The 24,606-nt window shown below is 25.6% G+C and overlaps 1 protein-coding gene across 2 annotated transcripts in view; it reads right to left on the reverse strand.

The window, feature by feature from the left end:
- Nucleotides 1-2,825: 2,825 nt before the first annotated feature.
- Nucleotides 2,826-24,606, reverse strand: part of LOC129614742 (glutamate receptor 1) — a 102,252-nt gene continuing 80,471 nt past the window's right edge. The window contains exons 7-14 of one of the 2 annotated variants that reach the window (XM_055529591.1): nt 24,010-24,346; nt 22,722-22,816; nt 21,586-21,753; nt 11,525-11,618; nt 8,193-8,548; nt 7,194-7,438; nt 5,434-5,799; nt 2,826-5,332 (exon numbers count right to left, since the gene is read on the reverse strand). In XM_055529591.1, the coding sequence (XP_055385566.1) occupies nt 5,436-5,799; nt 7,194-7,438; nt 8,193-8,548; nt 11,525-11,618; nt 21,586-21,753; nt 22,722-22,816; nt 24,010-24,346 (1,659 nt within the window). In that variant the 3' untranslated portion in view covers nt 2,826-5,332; nt 5,434-5,435. The remainder of the gene's footprint in view (nt 5,333-5,433; nt 5,800-7,193; nt 7,439-8,192; nt 8,549-11,524; nt 11,619-21,585; nt 21,754-22,721; nt 22,817-24,009; nt 24,347-24,606) is intronic. The other variant, XM_055529590.1, reaches the window with a different exon arrangement.

Consider the following 24,606-nt stretch of genomic DNA (forward strand, 5'->3'; position numbering starts at 1 on the left):
CAGGTTTTTGAAAATAAAATTTTATTTAATAATATTTTCTTTAAATATGTAAGTTTATATACGAACAATCACATACGTGTATATATAGTTATGTAGTTGCAAATATATTGTAATTTTTATTTCATAAGTCGTAATTAATTATTTTTCTCTTTTTATTGATATTTTGAGAGCACATTATAAATATGATGGCGTTGAGTTTAGTTTAAAATTAAAATAAAATGAGAGCATAAGGGGGCGCTGAATATTTTTCTCGCCTTTTTTTTGAAGTTTAAGCTTAAAACTTGAATTTTGTTTTTCAAATTTAATTTTTAATTAAATATTTCAAGCATTATGGAAAGAATTAAGTTTTGAATCTCGATTGATAACATGTGCTCATACACACTACCAATGAATTAATTGTCAATTTTTCAATAATTGTGGCAAGGCAAGGATTTGTGTGAAGGACGTTTTATGAAAAATGCAATATATTGAAAATGATTCTTGCAGAGAGACTTTAAGTGATTAAGAATTTTATTTTTTCAGCGTTGCTCTTTTGAATTTAGTCAAGAATTTTGAATTTTCCTATGGTAATTTAAATTAATTTTGGTGTGCGCTTCCTATAAGTTTATGTCTTAAGAGGAAATTTCAATTAAAACAAAAAAAAAATAATGATTTTTTAAAAATTATAAAATGCAAAATTACAAAATTTTTTCTATTTTTAAAATTTTTAATTAATTTAATTTTTTTTTTTTTATTGTTTAGTAAATATAAAAACTGAAACTCGATTTTTTTTTATTTTTAACATTTTCAACTAACAGTAACATGTTTTTTTTTTTGTTTTTTTTTTTTTATTTTTAAATTTTAATTACAAAAGAAGTATTTAGTTTATAAATTTAATTTAAATATCATTATTTTTATTATTATTTTATTAATTCTATATTTACATTTTTTATTCTATGTTATTTAATTTATATAATAATATTTAAAAAAAAAAAAAATTAAATTTTATTTAATTTTAACTATAATATGAGAAAGTCTTACATACGGACAAATGTATTGAATTGAGTACAAAAAACTAACTAAAATTTTATAATTATTTAATTTTATTAAAACTTAACATTGATAAAAATGATAAAAATAATGCAAACTTTTACTGCATAACAGTAAACGAACTGTACATTAAAAAATTAATATTTTATTATGAATTATAAAATGGTTTATTGTATGTCCTTTGAAACTTATTGTATGTATTGAAACACTTTTACTTAGTAGGAGATGATTCAGAATAAAGACGTATATCATATCTATTTTTTGATTTTAAAGCCCAAATTTTTGAAGATTTTGAAGCAACTACGCGGCTTTAGGACAATAAGGTTCTATTTGGACATTGGTCAGTTTTTAGTAAATTAATACTACACTTAAAATTTTTAAAATTATCATAATGGTTGAAAAGAGAAAAAAAACGTGAATTGCATATTTTGATGTTGAGCTCGTTTTACATGAATTTATCATTTTTGTTGTTGACGTTTAATGTTGACAGATACTTTAATGACAGGCTGAAAATAAACCTATAACTTAACCTGTAAAATGTTTAAGTTTTTTCTTTTCTAAACTTAAAACAGAATGCAAGTACGGAAAGAAAACAATTTTCATTTCGTAAACACTTGGAATAAATGAAAAAATCTGAAATTGGGATGCATGCAAATAAAATTTAAGTTAGAAGTCATGTTAAACAAATTTTGTATATCAATCATTTTTGATTACAGTTGTACAATTTTCTTTTTCAAAACGGCATCTGTAGGAGTAAACTGAGTATGTAGTACTAAGAAATAAGCGTTTTCGACCTTTTAAAATTCGGATGTGGTGAATTCTGAAATTTGATTAATTATTTTCTATAAACGTTAATTAACAATCAAGTTTGATTTCTGCTCCCTACTAAAAGGTGAAAAAGTAAAATTTTTAAAAGAACAAACGCTCTCATTTCCACTAGATCAATAAATTATGAGTACCTGTCGGTACTGCCTTCGGAAATATTTTTTGCTCTTCAATCCAATACATTTGTCATTTTTTTATTTGTTTTTTTTTATTTTATTAATAAATATTTTAAATCCAGTTAAGTTTTTATTTTTTTTTTTATTTTTTCTTTTTGATTTTTTTATTATTTTTTTTTTTGTTTGATATGACAAAAAATACTTCTTAAGTGTTTTACGTTGCGTTTTTAACACATTTATGATTTTTATTTCTTAGTTATTTTGGTTTTTTTTTATTTAATTTTTATTAATAAATTTTTATAATTTTCATAATATTTTTTTACATTTCTTATATTTCTTATGTTTTTTTTTTGAGAATAATTATTAAATTTTTAAATTTAATTTTTTCGTATTATTTTTTCTTCTTCCTCTCTGTCTTTTTTTTTTGTTTTGTATTAAATTAGTTAATGTATCAAACTTATCTAGGATATGACTCTATATATATATATATATATGTATATAAATTTATATTTATAATATTCTTATGTAATAATTATAAATCAAAATGAAATTTTTTATGTTTTTATTATTATTTTTTATTTATTATTTAAATTTATTATAATTTTTGTTGTTTGACTTCTAAGTTGTTTTCCTTTTTTTTGTTATGTTTTTTTTTGAAAAAATAAATTAAATTTGATTTAATTATTTAGTAATTTTTTTTTTTGCTTTTAATGCTAAATGTTTTAATTATTTTATTTATTTTAGTTTTAATTTTTAAAATATATTTTTTTATTATATGAGTTTTACCTATATTTTAAATGTTTTTTTATTTTATCTACAGTCACAGTGTTGGAATTCCTGATTTCTTGAAATTTATTTTTATAAAAAAATTTTTTTTTAAATATTTTTTGTTATTTTTTTTATTAATTTTTTCGGATGTTTAGGGCTCAAGCAGACATGGAGTTTTTAGTTTTGCAACTGTTTGATTACTTATTTGTATTCTGTAGGCTCGTATTCAAGCGTGCACACATGCAATTGTATGAAATAAGCAATCAAACAGTTTGTAATTTTTTTTAAAACTGATTGCAATTTTTTACAAACATGTGCACGCAATTAATTTGCAATCAAACTGTATAGTTGCAAAACTAAAACTTGCATGTCTGTCAGAGGCGTTATAGTTTTGGCTTTTAATTTTTTTTTGTTTTAAAATTAAAATGGAAGTGAAATTTGTGTTTTTTTTTTGTTTTGATTTCAGTATTTTTCTTTTATATAATGTATAATAATAAAATACGTGGGATAAATATGAGGAAAATATTTTTTAATGTACTAAATAGGTATAGGTATAGAATTTGATTATATAATGACACACTCTCATGTTATTTGATGAAATGAATTGAAATTTCTGTATAATTATTTATATGCGACAAAAAGTTTGATATTCATGTTCGAACAAACATGTTTGATTTAATAATGTATTGCAATTAAAGCGTATTAAAAAAAGAGAATTTTCTGTATGCATCACGTTTAAAAATTAAAAATTGGCAATGCCTTCTAAAATGGTTGATATTGTTTTAATTTTTTTCTTTATTATTGTTGTCAAATACATTCAACCACTCATAAGTGCCAGAATGTTCAATTGGCTTTGGTTAGAAATCACAAAATTATTATTAATATTCTCATATTATTTTGAACGCTATAACGAAATTTTATTTATGTGAATCAAAAGTTTATTCGGATATCTGAATTGAAAGTTCATTCAAACGAATTCGCTTAACTAAAATAAACTTACAGAAAAGTGAATAATTCTTTGCGAACATAATGGGAGGGCAACTCCCGAAAGCCGGGTTCACTGTATTTTAATTTACTTCTTTTAATATAATTATTAAGGTTGTGAAAAACTCTTATATGTAGTAAATTATTTTGAATATATATATATTTTTTTTAATCCTACTTCGCTCCTGAGAGTAGATAACCATGAATCAGTTTCTTACGTCATTGAGTTTACTAGGTAGGTGACGAACCTACCGTAATATAAATTATATAATATAGACAAATTATTATTGCCGTTGCTTTTCAGTAATTTTAGTTTTGCATTTTAAAATAAATTAAAATTAGTTTTCTACATGTAAGTATGAAACGAAATTGAACTCAGTTGTTGTATGAAGTGAAACTTTTTGCTTTAAATGCTTCTCGTCACACAAAAATGACAGTTTAAAAAATAAATTGACATCTTCTTTTTGGCATTTATAATATTTTGTTATTGTATAAAATTATTTTCAAAATGGCAGTTTGACAATTTCATTTTAGAATTTTTCGTAATTTAATTTAATAATGAGAAATTAATAAAAAATAAATTAATAAAATTTGAAAGTGCATCAAAATAATTATCATTTATTATAATTATAAAATTTTTATTTATTTTTAAAAATTTTAAAAAATATAAATAAGAAAATGTTTAGTGTGTTCATTTTTGGCACGAATTCAGAAAAAAAAATTTTCAAAGCGCCTAAATGTAGGCAATGTTTAACACTATTCCGTTTTATTATTACGTTCGTGTTTTAATTTTAATAAAATTAAAAATTATTCAGTATAAAAAACATAACTGTAATTTTCATTTCCATAAGCATTAATTCCTATTTTTTTTCAATTTTTTTTTGTTTTGTCCTAAATTTAATGTTTGATTTTGGCTTTAACATTATTTTTTTTTTTTTTGGCTAAATTTTGTTTTGTCCTATATCCTTTTTCTTCTTCCTTATTTACTGTTGATTATTTTTTTTTTTTTGGTTTTTTTTTATTTTGATTTCTGTTATATAATTTATATTTTTATTTTATAGTTTAGTTTCCTATTACTCTTAGCATTAATCTATATGTATGTATGTATTATATATATATGTATATGTATAAATAGTTAAATTTACTTAATAGGTGTTTTAGGATTAGATTTCATTCCGTTTATATATATATATATATATTTATGTATGTATATTTGTATATATAAATTTGTTATTATAGATATTTTAATTTTAAACAAATTTATATATATATATAGCTATTTGTATATATACGTATAAATATATTTTTATATTTATTTTAATGTTTTAATACTATTTTTTCTATATAATAATATTTTAAGTGTTACCATAATTTACTAAACTTGTATTTCTTGTTAATGTATTATTTTGATGACCAACTACTAGTGCTTCATTACTAAGCATTTTTTCGGTTTCTTGTCGACTATTTGCCATTATTCGGCGTATTGTTGGTGCGCAAGGAGTACGTCATAGTCTCGACTCTTGCGCATGTTCACGTCAAACTTGACCATGTGTATTCATATGTAATGTTTCAGTTTCAGTAGGTGGATTCATTTGTGCTGATGGATAATACTTAAAATATTAAAAAAAACAAAAATATTTTTTAATTTTAATTTTATTAAACAATATATGAGAATTTATATAATAAAAATGTAATATTATTGAAGAATTACATTTAAAAACTTACACCTACTCGTCCATTATCAAATTCTCTACTACTTTGTATAGTTAATTTTGCTTTTGAATGGACACCATCTGGCAGTGAATTACGATTTTGATAAGATGTTGATGATGATGACGATGATGATGATGATTTACTTCGAAAACAGAATTCAATAATTGCAACTAGAACAGCAATTAATAGGCCTCCAATCAATATATAAAATATACCAGCAACATTACTAAGCGATAATTCACTATGTGATGTCTCTTGATTTTCACCTTGAACACATTCAGCTTTATCGTACCACCATTTTGCTTTTAGTTTATCTAGTTTCCCATCTTCTTTTAAATCAAGAACAGCAAGATTTATAACATTTCTACAAAAAAAAAAAAAATCGAAAAATAAATTAAAAAGAAAAATATTAGAAAAAATTTGTTGAGTTAACTGAGAACATTTTCCTATAACAATCTATGGTTTGCATTTAAAAAAAAAACATTCAAGTTTCCGCATAGTTGTGTTTAGATGAATAGAAAAGTAATGTACCATGAAGTATTGTACAAAGTGTTGTGTCTTGTAATGCATAAAATAACAAGACGTGTCTATATTGTGAAAACAATTTATTTGCATCTCTGTTACATTCTATGTTATGCAGTATTTGTACTTGATATGTGTTTATGAAGGCAACATGAAGATAAATGCCTCTTTGTATTGATGTGGTTATAACATAAAAGCGTTGAAGTATAAACGTGTTAAAATTTTTAACTCGTGAGTACAACATTATAAAGGATCAACTAGAATGAGCATTGATTTGAATTAAAAAATGTTTAGCCTAGAACTATTACTATTGGAAGAACTATAAGGCATTGTTGAATAGAACTAATGAACATATTAACTTTTAAACTGCATTTGCAGTATTGCGCTTATTTAATAGTAGCTATAATGGTACTGCACCATAATCAAGGATTCCTTTATTTCAAAACGTGGATTTTAGATTTGTATAATGGGGGTAGCAGTGCATCGCAACCGCGTATAAGGATCCATTGTGCCTCCCTTTTGAGTGCGGGATATGCCGTATAACACCCGCTTAAGTCCCATCCTCCTGATTAATTCTAGCACTCTGTGTGGCCCAGAAGACCGCAACCCAGCCGCCGTAAGAACAAAGCTCCCCAGTATTTTTTTTCTCCTATTTTTCTCTTATAAGGGGTACTGAGGTCTCCTCATTGGTTCAGAACAAGAAAGTTCCAAAGGTAATTAAAAGAATTCGCAAACGCAGAAAAATAATCGGTATTGTACCAATCTAATTTATTTGGGGTTTATATTTGTTCAAAATAAAGAATTTTTATGTTCCAAGAATCACTGTTAAATTTATATCGAACCGCTTTTTCAAATCTTAGAGTACCATCTATATGCTTGTAATAATGTTATACATTTAACATTTTTATTTTCGTTTTAGTATATTGACAGAGTTGACGTCTCCATAATGTTATATTGTATGGAGTAATATGTATGTATACCTTGTTTGTGTACTAACAATAAATTCTTGTTTGTTTGCAAATCCTTGAAAAGTGTATTATCTTTTTAGTGCTTTTCCTCTAAATCTCTTCAAATTTCTTTTTCGTATATTCGCCACAAAGTAAATAAATGAATTTTTCCTTTTCATACGTAAAACATTTAATACGATTACTTAGATTGTTACTACGTACGTTTACTATGGTTGTATACCTTTATATTTGTGTTTGTTCGTTTGTAATATGAATTCTTTATACTTACTTCAATGGTGAACCGATAGGTGTCGCTACACCAAATCCTTTTGTGTCTAAATTTCGGCCAACTTTCATTGTATCACAAGGTTCTCTAGCATTCACATATTCATTTTTCGGTGATTCGACTAATAAAGCATATTTTCCTTTTGATGTTCTTACTCTTCGTATACCTTCATCATAAGTTTTAACAAATAAATGAGGTCTTGAATTCATATATTCCCACATTTTCGTATGTAATTCCATTGTTGATCTCTGTAGTAATAGGATAATTAATAAAGAGAAAAAATGAATTTTGATTTATTAATTAAAAATTGAAAATTTTTTAGGGTGTAAACTACTATAGAATATACTTAGTTTAAATTGTTTTGTTGCATTCATAGGAACACAGTACGTTTTAATCGAATGTAATTCTACTTTGTCATTTTATAAGATTTTTATCCAAAATATTATTGATAATGAGACTTGGATATAAAAATGTTGTACATGGATTTTGTTTGTAAGAGAAACTTGACAATTAATTTTTCAATCAAACAAAATGTCTTTAAACCAAACATTAATCAAATCAAACAAATTTTACGAACAATGTTTGATTTCTAAATTAGAACTAAAGTCATACACGATTTGCTTCATAATATGCACAAATATTAAAAATTTTTCAGATTTTATATAAATTCTTGATTTTGAACTAAAAACACATTCAAATATTGAAAAATATTCAAAATATTTTACAAAAATGTCAGCCATTTTATTTAAATAAAATGTCAAAATTCCCACCATGCCAAGATTTTCAAATTTACAGACAGACATTTGTTTTGTATTCCAAATATTTTCATAAAAATTATGGTTTTATAAAAATATTCAAAAATAAATATTAAAATTTTCATCTCAGTTTATTTTAGTTTATGTTTTTCATTTTTAAAATAAAAATGTTTACAATTCAAAACTAGCTGTACTTTTTTTTTATACTTATATATACAAAAATATTTATATGTACATATATATTTACCCTAAAAAAATCCCATGTAGATCCATGCAATAGTGTACCATATTGAACTTCCGTTTGCCTTGCTAAATCTTCGGGTGAATTGATTGGTGTTACCATTCTTTCAACCGTAAGGAATGCTGCTAAATTAGCTGTATATGATGATATTAATATAAGCGTAAAAAACCACCAGACGGAACCAACAATACGACCGGATATTGATCGTGGTGATATATCGCATCCTTGTTGCATAAATGCAGCTAAAGCAAACCAAAATGAATTCAAAATACTGAATTCATTAACAGCAACTTTTTGTATTATTGTTGCTTGATTTGAGGTGGGCGGTGGTGGCGGTGGTATATCATGATGTGTTTCAACTTCTATAAAATATAAAAATATAAAAGAAAAAAAATATAGGAAAAAATTATGAAAGTAAATTGACAACAAAAAGAGAGGCAAAAAAAACCAAATGACAAAAATTGTACAATATTTTGTTTCGCATAGATATGAGCTTAGCTGTACAAGTGAACAATGTTAACAGCAAACGGAGATAGAAAAAATTTATTTTATTTTATACGTACAATATGTACGCGTCGTATATGAAAATTTTCGTCATAATTTACACACACACATATGTGTGTACATAAATTTCCTGACTCGTATATATTATTTGTGTATATACGTATGCGTTTGGGTATGAGTACAAATAATGGTGAATATTATATGGGCTTACAGTAAGGCTGTCGCCTCAAGTAAAAAATTAGCATTGTTGCAAATTTAGAAAATCTTTATGTCGCGTGAAAGTAGTAAAACATTTGGCAATAAAGGAAGAAAAGTATAACAATTCTTCTGTAGGGTAGACTTCATGCGACATATTTCCGTATCAAATATAAAAGTCAATTGAAAATCCAGAACCTTTACAAAAGTTCTTCAAATTGACCTAATTCAAGTCCAAAATTTCCAAATCAGGCAAGAAAACAAATCGATAAATTCTTAAATTTGAGCATTCGTTTACCATTTAGATGGCAGACAAAGAAAATAGTAAGAGCAAATTAAAGAATTTTTGGAAAGAAAAGTAGCATTTTTAAATAACTTTAAAAATAGGATAGGGCCAACCCTGTTCAACATATACGCACTTGTACATGAAAAGAAAATATTTGTTTGTTTGAAATTTTATTTTATTTTGATATTCAATTGAGTATCGGCACAAATATGTTGATGATTGCATCCGGTATTGTATAGTAAAAATTTATAACCATAAAGAAATATGGCAGCAAAAATGTATTCAAGGAAAAATAAAAATCAAAAAAAAAAAAACCATATGAAAAGCATATACAACAAATTAATGTTTAAATTACAAAGTGCTGGCAGGATAATTTTAAAAATAAAATAAGAACAACAAACAAAACAAAAAAACGAAGAACACAACTTTTTTCCACTTTTTCAACAAAAAACAAAAACAGAAAACGAAGAGAAAATTAACAGAAAGGAAAAACGAATTGTTTGATCGTGATGTTATGAGGAAATTTATTTCCAGAACAAAAAAAATCTGAATATGGCAAGGAAATAAAGTTTATTATTTACTCTTCATGTTATATAATATAATTTTCATTCATTTTCATTATACATATATATATATATATATGTATATGTAAGAGAGCTAATTAAATATATTCAAAAACGTTACATATATGTCACGAGAATTGTTATAAATTTGACCAATCGTATATAAGTTTGGTATATTGGGCAGCAAATTAACAACATTCTATTCATAACTTGTGTACATAATATATGCGTATGTATGTAAATACTAAAAATTATAATGAATATTGCATTCTGCATAATATATGTATGTTTGTATGTACATTAAAATTTTATTGTACGCAATTTATATAGTAAAAAAAAAAATTGAAAATATTTGAAATTTTCCGGTTTTAAAGTATTTGTACAATAGCAAAATGTGGCTGAATTCAGAGGCACAAATACAAAACTTTTTATAAATATTTATACAAAATCTTTATTTATATTATATATATATACATGTGAATGAGTTTAATATATGCAAAGAATGGCAGAATATCATATAATGTGGAGGATACGTTCGATTCTTTGGGCTACACGTACGTACATACACTGATATTCCATTTGACTTTTAATTAATATAAAAATAAAAATGGCGCGTTATTTAAGTTTGCAAAATTTATATATGGAGAAAATATTATTGTGTCCGGATACCAGGATATTTAAAATCATATGCTATTCACCGTTTAAATAAAAATATTCACAAATAATTTTCATTTTTATTTAACATTGCATTAACTTCGTTATATCATCGCTATTATGTTGGAGTTTTTACATTAAATAATTTAATAAATATTATTTATTTTGATATTTTGAAAAAAAAAGAGGCTTGTAATTTTGTGGAAATGTAAAATTTTAAAATTATTATGATGGTTGAATGAACATACGGTGTACCAGCAGCAGGTATATTGGGTTTTATATGATTTTTCTTTTGTTTTTCTAATAAACGTATTTAAAGTGTGTTTCCACATTTAGTTCATGGTTTTTTAATATAAAATTATAGGAAATATGATTTTTATAACAATTGCATACTTGTAGACAGGAAGCAAGGAATTAAAAATTAAAACGTGTAGTAATTAAGTAAACGTGCACACTTTTTAGATTTTAAAAATGAAAAACTTCAATATGAGTGTAGATTTTATTAATTTTGCATGTCTTGTACATTTAGAGCTGCAATTTCTTTTGAAATCTTACGACTTAATTTGATTCAGGCTCTAAATGTAATGTAGTCTAACTAGTGATGTAGTTAAATTTTATTTTTGCTAAATTCTTCGATACTTTCATTAGGAATTTCGCTATTCCGTATTTATACGAGTTTTTAAAATAAATTACCGAGAATGTCTTCGTATTTCCGTTGTTCATTTGATAGAAAGTCCGCTATGAAATCGGTTTGTCATTAGTTTGAGTTCAGTTGAAGTAGAAAAGAACTTTTTTAAGCCTTAAAATTCGTTTCTTTGTCGTTCCTCTGTCGCACATAATCGTTTAATTTCGCTGTTTCGAGAAGAAATTTTCTTTCATTGAGAATTTTTAAACATTTTTCGTTCTAATTTTGCGTCCTTTTTTTTCTTTCATTTTATAATGAATTATTTATTATTTGATTTTGATGTTTATTTTTCTCATATCGAAGTTTACCATAATTGCTTTAAGTTGTTTAAATTATTGAAAACTGTAAATTAGTTTTTAGTAAAATTTAATTATTTTTAAAAAGTTTTTTTTTTAACATAGTTGCCTCAAAATACATGATCAAATATAATGCATAATTTATTTCAACTTACCTGAATATTGAATTTCTCTCCATTCATATGGTGAAAACCTGGAGACAAAAAATAATACTATGCTCACTCCGATGTAAGAGAATATGACACTAACCTAAAAAAGAGAATATACCGTTATTTAAGAATTGTCACTTCTTTAAGTATGCATTTAATAAAAAGGTTAAATTTTTGCTCTCATTTAGGTATAAATTGTGGCTAGATTTGACAAGCGCAACTTTGTTGCATATCTAACTCAAAATTCGAATTTAAAATTAATGGCGATTTTTTATATATATGTATTCAACACTACAAGTCTTCCTTATTATCAATTTAATGCCACAGTCCTTAATTCTTTCAAAATTTCTTCATTAAATAAAAATTTAATAGAATGAACATAAAAATTTTATGTTTGTACATTATATGTATATATATTTATATTTTTTTTATTATAAATCCCAATATCTTTAATTTATATGAATTTGTATAATAATATGAAAATAAAAATTTTCTATTATTTAATCATATAGGCAAAACGCAATTTGTATAGATAATTATAGAATTTTCTGTTCAGTTGAATGTTAATTAATATTAAAATACACATTATAATTATACTTAATAGTTAGTTAATATGTATGTATGTATGTATGTAATTTTGTAAATAATTTTCAATGAAAGACACAACACTAAAATGAAATGCTTAATCAATACAATAATAATAACGATAATAACAAAAACTAATAACAGTTATTCAATATAAGAATAAAAGAATATTTAATTAAATAAATATATAAATGTATATATATATATATATGCATATGTATGTATGTGTATTTAAGTTGTATACAGAATGAATAATAAAAATAAAATTACAGTTACATTTAATCCTCTTCAAATAGCAGTAATTTTCAATTAAATGTTATATAATATAAAAAAAAGTAAAATAAAATAAGAATAATTAAATAAAAAACAAAATACTACAAGAGAACAAAAGGAAAATTATATGAAATTGTGAATTCCTGTTTTCTCTAGAGTATCTGGTACCTTGTTTTGTATAAAAGTTAATAAATGATTTTGGAAAATTCATTATTGTGTCTTTTAAACACAATATTCGTTTTATTCGCTCGTTCGTATGGCTCTCCCAAAGAACAATTACTAATACTAAATCGAGATTTTGAGAAATGTTCAAAATTCCTACATAAATATTAAGTAAATATGGAAACTAGAACAAATTTAAATTTATTAAAAAGTCATGGTTGAAAAATTTGGGTTGCAGCAATTACGGTCATGCTCAATTTTTTCTAATGTTTTACATTGGTTCATGAGTAATCGAGTCACATTTCAACTCCTGTATAATTGACATCATTAAAGAAACCACAAAACAGCCTTTTTTACGTTCATAAAAAAAATGCCTGCACCAGTAGATGTTGAAATTATTTGGTGAGAAATTTAACAGGTAATTCGAGACGACCGGCATCTCATTTTTGGTTTTTTTGATATCTCGTTTTACGACAGAGAATTTGAAACACGGGTGCGTATGAAACAGAGACTGAACTATTTTGTTATACGATTAATAAAAATTACGTGCTTCGTACCCCGCATTCCGAAATAGAGTAGCTTGATATAAATTACTAAAATTAGTCATTTAATATAAAATATACCCGTTTGGAATTAGAAATTTGCACCCTTTTCGTGTGCCATGTTAAAAAATTTTCACTTTTTCGTGTTCCCTGTGCAGTGTCTTAAGTTAGTGATAGTCCCAAAAGTGAACATGAAATTCATAATACCTATATAAAAAATACATACTTTTTTTTATAAAAATTAACATTGGACTCAATATCCACAAATAATAATCCTTAATAATTATTTGTTAGTGTATCTAAGGGAATTAATTTCAATTATCGTTTTTATATAAAAAAAAAAAAAAAACTAAAAATAAATTAAAAACTTGAAAAGTTTGGTTTAATATTTACTAATGCGTTATCTACTTTGATTTCGAAAATTAAATTGAATGCCTACTTTAAATTTAATGCACAAATACTTTTAATAGATGTACGTGTACATACATACATACTTAATGTGCATAAATGTGCGTTTGTATAAAGAGTAATTTAACAAAAAATTGAATATTGTAACTTTAAAATGTAAAATTAATTTTTTTTTGTTTTGTTCTTTATTCAATATAAATTTGACATACAAATTTTTTAGGGCATTCAAAATATTCTAATGTTAATAATGCCATCTCGTTCCTTCTAAATCGTAAAAACATACAATTACTTTATACATTAACCCCATGTATAGAATGAGAGTCAGGAAGAGATAGGGAGAGAGAGAATGTAAAATGTAGGCTAGGAGATTGAATAAAATTTTTAACTTGTTTTGTTTTATAATAAACTCTGATGTTAGGTGCTATTTTATAAAAAAGCAATAACAAAAATAAATAAATAAATTCAATCACATTCATGTTAGAGTTAGAGGGATACGGAGAAAGTCATACATTAATGTATTCAAAATTTTTACTCAAAAAAATAACAAAAAACAAGAAATAATTTTAAAATTTGTTCCAAGTCTTATTCTATTCTAAAATTTTTTTTCTTTTTTTTTTAATTTTTTTTTTTTTTGATTTTCGCTGAGATTATAAGGGTACAATTTGTTAGGGTGTGAAATTATTTTCTAACGATACATAAAAGCAACTCAATTTTTAGGTCACTGAGCATAAAAGGTATAAAATTAGTCGTGAAGAATATTTATACGAGTTTACATAACATACATATAATGAATAGATAGATTTGTGTGTCGTTCGTAATATGAATGAATGCTGAAATAACATGAAGAGTATATAGAAAGATAGAACAATTTACTTAAATTCCCAAAACAGAAATTATGGTCTCGCAAAAAATATATATGTATATATAAAAGGATCGGAGAATAACTGTACATACTACAATATACACAGGGACGATGGTTGGTGATGGTTAGTGTTCGTATCTAATATGGTTGATATTGATGATGACGGTGATAATGATAATGATAATGGTGGATATGATGATGACAACGACAATGTCAGAAACAAAAATGATAACGAATAATATATAAAAAACAAAAACTATTCTACATGATGATTGTCCTCTATACAAGGACTAAAAGGACATTTTTTTTCCACTGTTATATAATATACTTATATAACATTGTGTTATATATATCTATAAAGATTGAGCACAGAGAAGAAGAACAAGGATTATGTTTTGCACTTCATTCAATATGTATGTGTTTATGTACATAAAATAAAGAGTATTTGTTATTTTAAGACTCTATATTGTATAATAAAAATTAAAGTAAAATGGGAAAACAACACAAGAAAAGTGAAGATAAAAAATAAACAAAAGAAAAAAATGCAGACAATATAATAACCAAGACCGGAAACTGCTGGACTGTGCTTTAATATGTATCGTATATTCCGCAAATGATTTAATGTTGATTTTCATTATTTCTGTTCAGTAGAGTGATAATTTTATTGCTGGGATGAGAACGATCCAAAAAAAAAGGGTCATTTAATTTTCTTGAATTTTTTTTTTTATTTTTTTTGTCACTCTATAGCATTTAAGATATTGAGAGTATAAAAGAGGTAAAATTATAACGAGTTAAAAAAAAAATTAATAAAAAAAATTTTAAGGAATTTTAGCAGTTATAGAGAAATAAAAGTAGAGAAAAAAGGATTTTATTTTAAATAAAATAAATGTCCTTTTTACTCTATATTTTGCGATCGAGAATTATCTTTTTTTTTTTAAAACACGGGTGTATACGAAAGAGAGACTGTGACAACTCTATGTGATACCCGTATAAATTAATGGTTTCATGAGTTGTTTCAGAAGAGTCAACACTACTGGAATATTGGATATTATTTGCACTAATTAAAACTTTGAGCCTGTTTATATATTTCATTGAGGAGCTTGAGAGGACTGAGTATATTCTGTGCAGTTCATTATAGCCCGAAAGATAGTTTTGCATCGACAGAGATATATTCTGGTAATCTCAAATGTGTAAGAAATGGTGAGACGTTAAGTGTAACCTGCAGCTGCAAAATATTTAACCCAATTAAAATTTTATATCTAAAAAAAAACTGTACAACTGTTGTTTTAAAATATGAGTGGTAATTTTTGAAATAGAGGGACATAGAGAGACATACCTAAATTGATCAATAACTCGACGCTATCTCTATGAAATCAAGATTGCATATGTATATAAGAATATATGAAGATCATCAGAGCGCTATGTGTCGATCCGAACGGGAAGAATATATTAAGATGTATAATGATTTATACCCAAATATTAACAGTAAATGAGGAGAATGCCCTAAATTGAGAGACATGATTAACAGAGCCTTTCATCTAGGGAGGCGAGAGTGAAAAAATATACGTTGCACAGACATACATTCAGACATATGTAAAACAGGTGAAACTACAACTTATGGTTTTGTATAATCTCCAGCCATTAGTTTTTATAGCTACAAATGGAGTGGAAAATTTATAATACTCTATAGGAATAGAATAGACGAATCGTTTCACATGTACACGTGTTCTACGTAACAAAATAATTTACTCTTGATTGTATTTTGTATTTGGGAGTATTTAACTAAAATTATTATAAAAAAAATCTATAAAAAGGAAGAAAGGAATTATTTGATTTATGGGAATTGAATGCAAAAAAAAACCTTCTTATATCCTTTGAGTAATAATAATGTCGAAAAGCTTGATTTCATAAGTTTGAAAGCAGAGAAATTTCTTTTCTAAAAATAAATATTATTTACGGAGAACAAAAATAATTTATTGACCGCTTTATATGGCATTTGCACACGTGTATGTAGAAAAATGTATGAAAATGTGTAGAATAAATAAATTAGAAAAAAATACGCAAATCTGTCACAGCACATTAATAAATATGGAGGAACATAAACTGACCAAACAATCAGAGTATGTGTAATAAATTTGGTATTTGTGTGTTTATTACTCTTTATGGCAATGAAATAACATGCACAATATTTAAGGAGATTTTAAATACGGAAATAAATTGAGTAAATGTTAAATTAAATTTTATCTAAAATTCCTAAATTTTATTTAATTTGCATCAGCATATTTTTGATATAAAAACGATTTTGATGTTCATAAAGAGTTAAGCTCGGACTCGATTTGGCGAAGCAGTGAACGGCAACGGTGGACAATTTTAAATTTTTAACTCAGAACAACAGCGGAAAGGCAAAATGCTGAGTGAAGAATCGTCAGTAAACTAGGAAATTAGGCTATTTTGCCGCCGATGGTTAAATTCGCAGAGGCAATTTCGCTTGATTTTGGGCAGTCCCATTTAAATATATGTGTTTATATGAAATTTGACAATACGTCGTGGAAAATCGCTCTTCTTCTGTTTTCAACTTTAATCATTCATTCTTTCTTATTGCACTGTGTTAAATGGCTTCTTATTATCAGTGTTTATTTTTTTGTAATACCATTGTCAATCGTGTTCTTGAAATGGCGCCTTTATACAAAATTTGAATTCAGATACATCTCATGAAATTTCGCATGTATCGTAATAATTAATATTTGAAAAGCGTTCACAATATTATACAAATATCTCTTAATAAATCATAATTGAAATATTTCGTATAATTATGCTAAATGATTATAAATTAATTTAAATGTAGTAATGTGGAAGATGCTATATTGAATATTATAAAAATTTCATTTTTAAAATTCTGATTAAAAAATATTTTTAAGATTTATTGAATGTTAACTGTATATTTTGTGTTCTTTTTGGATAATTAATTTTTAAATTGTCGAATAACTGAAATCATAAATGAAAATATGCGTGCTATTTCTTTTCGCCAATTCAACTACACGCAAATAATTAATGATTTCAATTATTGAAAACGTTTCATATTATTTGAATAAATGAAAAATTTTCAGAAATATTTTATAAATCATGAGCAGTTTACTTGATGGCTTGAGTGATAAGAATGAATGATTTTGTATAATTAAATTTTTAGTACTTTTTAAATCAATTGGAAACAAAAGCACAGTTCGTGTCTTTATTAAAACACATAAGGTTTTTATCATCGGTTGAATAAATTGATGACTTATGTTTTTTTTACTTTTTGCTTCATACATAAAGTTTTAAAACTGATTAATTGTACTTTAATTCGGAAAGAAATGTTATTAAATTTTATTTGAATGATAATTAAAAAAAAAATTTTGAGTCCTGGTTGATTTTTTCTATGGTTTTGACGTCATTTGATCCAGATGTGATGGCTTGGGTTGCAAAGTCTCGATTGTTGGTTTGGCGGAATTTTCAAATTACGTTATTCGGCCGGTTCAAAAATGTTAGGTATATTTTTGGAAAGAATACTATTACGGTTACGTAAAACTTTAAAAGCATTTCTTTGGGAATTTTTTCTAAGATTTAAAATCGAAAAATATCACTTGATCGATGCGCAATTTTGGTCGGCAATCGAGGGAGTTTTACTACATTATATAACAAAAAGAAAAGACTGACAAAATAATGCAAACAGTAATGGAAAATATTAAAATTAAGTATATCTGATTTAAAAGAATGATAACCGTTCTTGATCAAGTCTTAATCAAGCTGGAAGTGTTTATGTTATGAACAGTACGTGTCGCGGTAAGTAGACTTTTGGTAAGTGTTCAAATCTGATTAATTTACTATTGTAGTTGGACTACCGTCTCATCGGTCTTTTAGCTTGGTTGGCATTAATAGTCAACTTGAATCGAATTAAGTAATTGGAAACAGGGATCGTGGTGTTTCATAGGGCAAAATCAATTACCTCAATTACAGTTCCAGAGCCGACGATGTTGAAATGTGAAAAAATGTATGAATATGAAGATTTATCAAAGCAAGATTTTTAAAACACCGTATAAAAGTGAAGTGATAGACAATTTAATTTGAACAATTTCAAATTTAAATAAAAAATCTGTAATTTAAAAAAAAAATTCTTCATATTCGTATAACATGAGAGTGACAAATATACAAAACAATTAAAAATACATTTTGTGAAATCCTTAAATTTTATTAGAAAATAAAACAATTTTTTCTCTTCTTCTCTTCCTCTTTTTTTGTATCAAATTATCTTTTCCCATAAAAAATGAAAAAGAGGAACGAAAATCAATGTTTACTATCGATATCAGTTAAAAAAAAAGAAAAACGAAAAATAATAAAAAATTTCCATTAAAAATTAGATTTAAATTTACTGTAAAATGCCGCGATGATGGGACATAAAATTTAATTCATTCAAAAATAACAACAAAACTAAGTAGAAAAGAAGAAGACAAATAATAAAACAGAAGAAGACAACAACAACAACAAAAAAATAGCATTTTAAAGTGAGGTAAAATTTATTCGTTTAAAATGAAGGGATCCCGGATTTTATTTCAATTTTTCTTCTTTTTCTTATTTTTTTTTTTTTCATTTTTCAGTCCTGTAAAATAAAATTCAACTCTTCAATTGAAGCGTTTATGATGATGATGAAGATGATGATAATACACAGATAATGATGATGATGTTATCCCATTCATTCTTTCATCATCAAGTCTCTCGGAAAGTGCTTGAATACATACAAAAGCAAAAAGAGATAGTAAAAAAAAACCAGCAGAGCAGGAGCAGCAGCAGAAGTAGCAGAAACAGCAGTAAGAGAAGCAAAACAAAACAAATATAGTAACAACAAGAACAAAAACAAAAAACTGTAATTCATCACAAGTCCTTAAATTGAGAGCTTTTGATGGTAATATTGGCATATAAAGTTGATAACAAAACCAAAAAAAAAAACAAGAAAAAGAGAAAAAGAGAGAAAAAAGCAAAACAAAAGTATAAAAGTAAAAGGCAAGCAACAGTAATAAAAAAAAATATAATGTACGATGAGAATGAGAGAGCATGCTGAAGCTCCCGCTCCCGCTTTATGATATGGAGAAGAGTGAAATTTTTAGGTGGTTGAAATGAACTTAAAAAAAAAGCAGAATGAATTTTAGAAGAAAATATTTATGAATAAATAAAATGAAAGAAATACAAAAAAAAAAATGAAAATCAAAGAAAACTTTTCCTCTGCGAATAATAATTGTGCCCGCTTATCTGATCTTTCCTTTTTATTTTTGGTGGAAGGGGTAACAGTGGATGGGAGAGGGGCAGGGGTATTATGCTTGTTTTACTTTCCCTTTTTTCATTTTTTTCCATTTCTTTTTTTGATGTATCAATTTTATAGTTAATCAGTTACAGAATCCTTCACAATTCTTCTTCCTTATTCTCTACCCATTGTAAAAAAAAAACTTGAATGAATGGCAATAAGTTTTGTAGTTTAAAAAATTTTATGCTTTTTTTATAGTTTTTTTTTATGAAATTTGAATTTATTTTCATAATATAAAAAAACAGAAAGAGAAACGAGTATAATAATTAAAAGTCTCAGATTCTAGCCCCATTTAATAAATCAAAATAAAAAAAATATGAATGGTTATTGAAATTAAAAGGCACTATAGGCATGTCAGGAGGATTATGACAATTTTCTGGAAATTCTCTAAAGGTTTAATTAATTTTTTTTTGTTTTATTGTTTAAAAAATATATTTTACAAGTTTTTCTTAATAAATCTATTATAGGGTACAAAAATTATAATAAAATAAATTAATAAATTGAATGGAAAATATTTTGTATGGGAAGAATTATTGAATAAGGGCGGAATATAAATTGTTAACATTAAAATATTAGGAATCAAAAGTTTTAATTCAGAGCTAATACTAATTGGACCTATTATTAATTGGAATTCAATGCTACAGTTCACGAGTAGGAGAATTTCTAAGGATATTTGTAAATAAAAGATAATTTGAAAAATGTAAAAAAGTATCATTTGTTCTGTTAATTTTAAGCATGTTTCAGAGTAATTAAATGCGGTCTTCTACTCGACCTGGGAAAACTGGAAAAAATGGGGATAAATTTTAAAAATTTAATAAAAATACGCAAAAATATTTAATTGTGGGGCTGTTGAAGTTCAAAATATCCGCCCGTTCTTAATATTTGAAAAAATTTTTCTAAATAAAATGCTAAAGTTCAGGGTTCTTCTGCAACTAAAGTTTAGGAGGTAGTCTTCAACACATGCTACTGGACAAAAATTACAAGGTCGTCAAATGTATTTTTTTCAACAGCATCTCATTTGATCATGCTATAGACGGTGAGTTTTTGACAAAGTGGGCATTTGTGCGGGTAGCCCCTGTGAGCCTGTATTTCTTACACTCCATTTTGATCTGCATGTCGTATTTGTTTCAAGTCTCTAACTTTCTTCATCTTCACGAACATATTATAGGCTGATCTACATATTTTGAATCAGATTATAATGACACATAATTACATATACTTTCCTTCGGGGGATCCGGGCGATAAGGGGTAATAATAAGAAGAACTAATAGCGAAATTCGGCTAAACAAAAATAGCTCCACATAATTCTAATTTAATATTCTGAAATTGATATGTATTGTTCTCTTTTCTGGAATAATCTACTACATTCATCCCATGTACATGTGTACATGGCGTATGTATAATCAATTCCGACTTAATATTAAAAATAAATATATAAAATTTTTTTTATAAACTTATTAAATGTGCTAGTAAATGTTGTGTGCGAATAATGAATAAAAGTAACTGTTGCACATTAAAAATTTATTAAGGCAAAATGTTAAAATTGATCAGAATTAAGGGGGAGGAACAAAAATTTGATAATATATGGTAGGTAACTAAAATGGATATAAACTTTTTGTTCAAGTTGATTTTTTCTTTTAGTCTTTTTGGTATTTTTACAACAATATTTCGTTACAATTTTTAGTACATATATTTTAATTTTTGTTTTCTTTTATAAAAATTTTTATGTACAGAAATTTTCACATAAAAAATGATAAATTGGTTCTTTGTATAATATCCGGGCGAAAATATACATAGTACATGAGGACTGAGTTGGCGAGGAAATTCTCATAAAAATAGAATTTATTTATTATTATATTCTTACATTAATAATTATATACAAACACACACATTATATACTTACCCAAATTTCTTGTGATAAGGGATTCATAAAACTGAAAACTCCAGGTGTTTGTTTAATAGGCTTTTTAATCATAATTGATATTCCTAACGACATAAACGGTTTACTAAAGTCAATTACACGTTCTCTTTGTTTCGTTATTGTCATTGCAGCAATTGCTATATCTGCTTCCTTTAGAAAAGAAAATTTACAAAAAAAAAAATTGTATAAAATGTGAGTATGTTTATATAAAAATTGGTAAATGTAATAAAATATTTATTTATATTAAAGGAAAATATTAATAAAAGGAAAAAGACGTGATGTAAGGAAAAAAAGGAGAGAATGTGCGACAAAATTAATAAAAATGAAAAAAAAAAAATTGCTTAATTAATAACATGGCAGCAATTACCAACCTAATTAGGTTAATAACTTAAAAATTTGTGGGTATTTGTCCATGTGTGCGTGTACGGAATTGGTTTGAACAGGGACGGCTCTATTATACATATTCAATTTGAAGAATGATTTATTATTTCTTTTAGATTGTAAGGACGTTGTTATGAATTTAAGTTTTTCATGGTTCAGGTCTAATATTCAATATGAGATTGTTCAGACCCACAAATCTTTCTCTTTTGAAAACGATGTACAAGGTGATTCACCACTACCTCAGAATGATGGCACTACAAGAGATTATACTCGACAATGCAATCAACACCCATACCAAGCGCGGAAATTAACGAACACCGCTTTGCAAAAATTGGTCAATATGATGTCACACAAAGCGATTGTGCGGGCATTGTGAAACAATGACGTGGATAGCACTGCGTCCTAATGGAATGTTGCAGATGGCTTCAGGGAGAGCCAAAACTTCAGTGTGACAAAAGATCCTGGGTGTCTTTCAACAAGATGAAGTCCATAGAAAGGGCACTATAATCTTTGATATGCCATGAGAGTTGCGTAATTGTAGCATTGGGGTTGATTCACTGCATTTGGTCAAGTTTAATTAAGGTCAATGTTCTGAATATTTTCATTATTAAATTCAGATGTAATAAATAAAAGACGTGCACTGCAGTGATACGCAAAAATTAACATTCTTTCACACTCAAATCTTTTTTTACGAAATTGTTTCTTACATTATTATTTTAGTGTATGATTATACCTACCCTTCTAACAAGTTCTCCAACCATACCATCCCATCCGCCTGGTACATCTGGATTTTCGGCTCCATAGGTTTTATCTTGAACTTCTCTGATTTCGTCTACAATATAAAATTTTTTTATAATATTTTAATTTTATAGCATAATTAATTCAATATTTTTATATAGAATCATAGTGTCTTTTATTGTAATAATGTGGAATTTATGCATTTTCCAAGAAATATTTACTAAGATGAACTGGTATATTGCATATATTTTCAAAAACTTTAAACAAAGGTTGATGAAGTTTATAGTACGCTATGAATTTGTTTAATGATAATGAGAATTTGAAACGATTAAGTTAAATATTTGGAGTAATTCCCAGTGAGAATTTTATGTAGAACAAATTTTGTTAATAATAAAATGTTTCAGATTAAAATTGCATAAACATAGGGGAGTGGCTATAGAACCCTACGATTGTCGAATAAATTTTAGTCTTTCAAAATATTTATTTTCGAATCAGTTTCAATAATCTTCTGTGAAAAGAATCACATTTGCGAATATTTTATAAATCAATATTCAAATATGAGAAATGCTTTAATAATTTAAAGAAATTAATAGAAACATGGTGTTTCTCCACAAGATCCAAATTGCATATTTACAATTTTTTCCATATTTATAGTAAGTTTCCTAATTTAATTCTTAATATAATTTTTGTCTTCCGTTATTTTGATCTTTTGCTAAAAGTCATGCTAAGTTTTCAAAAATTGAATTTTACCTTAAATGACCCTTTTGTTTTGTTTTTTTTTTATTTTGTTATTTTTAATATTAAATAAATTGAAATGGAAAACCATATTTGAAGAACATTAAGAAATATATAAATTTCCTTCCGATTCAAATTAATTTTATATACCCATTTAATTTTCGACAAATAAAAGAAAAAAAAAACACAAAATAAATTGTAAAAATGTCCTTAATACACACACACACAATGCAAAATTCGATTTTATATACAAAATTGCCACTATGTTGTACTTATATTTTGTAAGTTTGTATGTTTTCAGAAGTATTAAAATATGTAATTTATGTTGCTAAAATTCAATTTTTATATTTCGTCCACATTATTACTTGTATATAATATTTATAGACTTGTATAACACAATAAAATAGCAAGGAAATAATAAAAAAATATTCAAAACAAGAAATGTAAAAAAAAAAAATAAAATTTATATTTTATGTTAGTTTGTATATGTATGTGTATATGTATATAAAAATTATAATAATTTATAATAAAAAATTTTCTAATTTTCCTTACAATTAATTCCAATGTGTTTAGCCAGTAAATCTGCTAAATCTTTACAATAACCTTCATATCGATTGTTACCTTCTTCATGTTCATGACCAATTTTTAACATTAAATATGGTTCCTCAATTAAACTTGTTACAATATAAGTTTTATTACGTTCAATTTCAACATTTGGACGTAAACGAACATATTTTGCTGATACTGGTATTAAACCAACTTCATCAGTCCATTCAGCAACTTTAACCATAGCACTATTAACGGTCATTTCAACAATATGCAATGTGTAATTTTGACGACGGCCATCTTCATTAAATCGTATATCACCAGTTAAACCTTCAATTTCCACCTTAAAAAAAAACAATAAATTTTATTTTTATTAATTTATATGTAGAGAATATGTGAGTTTGTTTATATTATAGCTCAGTTTATAATATTTAATATCGGATAGATTGTGTTAAAATGAATTTAATGCGAAGTAAAGTTGGGGGATGACGTAAAAGAGAACAATAAAGTTCTGAAAAAATTTTCGCAGAAATCACTTTCTTAATGAAATGAAATATATTTAAAAACTTAAATAGAACTACACAGTGTCCGAAAGACACAATT

Source organism: Condylostylus longicornis, unplaced genomic scaffold (genome assembly GCF_029603195.1).
Source record: "Condylostylus longicornis isolate FDR11 unplaced genomic scaffold, ASM2960319v2 ptg000119l, whole genome shotgun sequence".
Taxonomy (NCBI): domain Eukaryota; kingdom Metazoa; phylum Arthropoda; class Insecta; order Diptera; family Dolichopodidae; genus Condylostylus; species Condylostylus longicornis.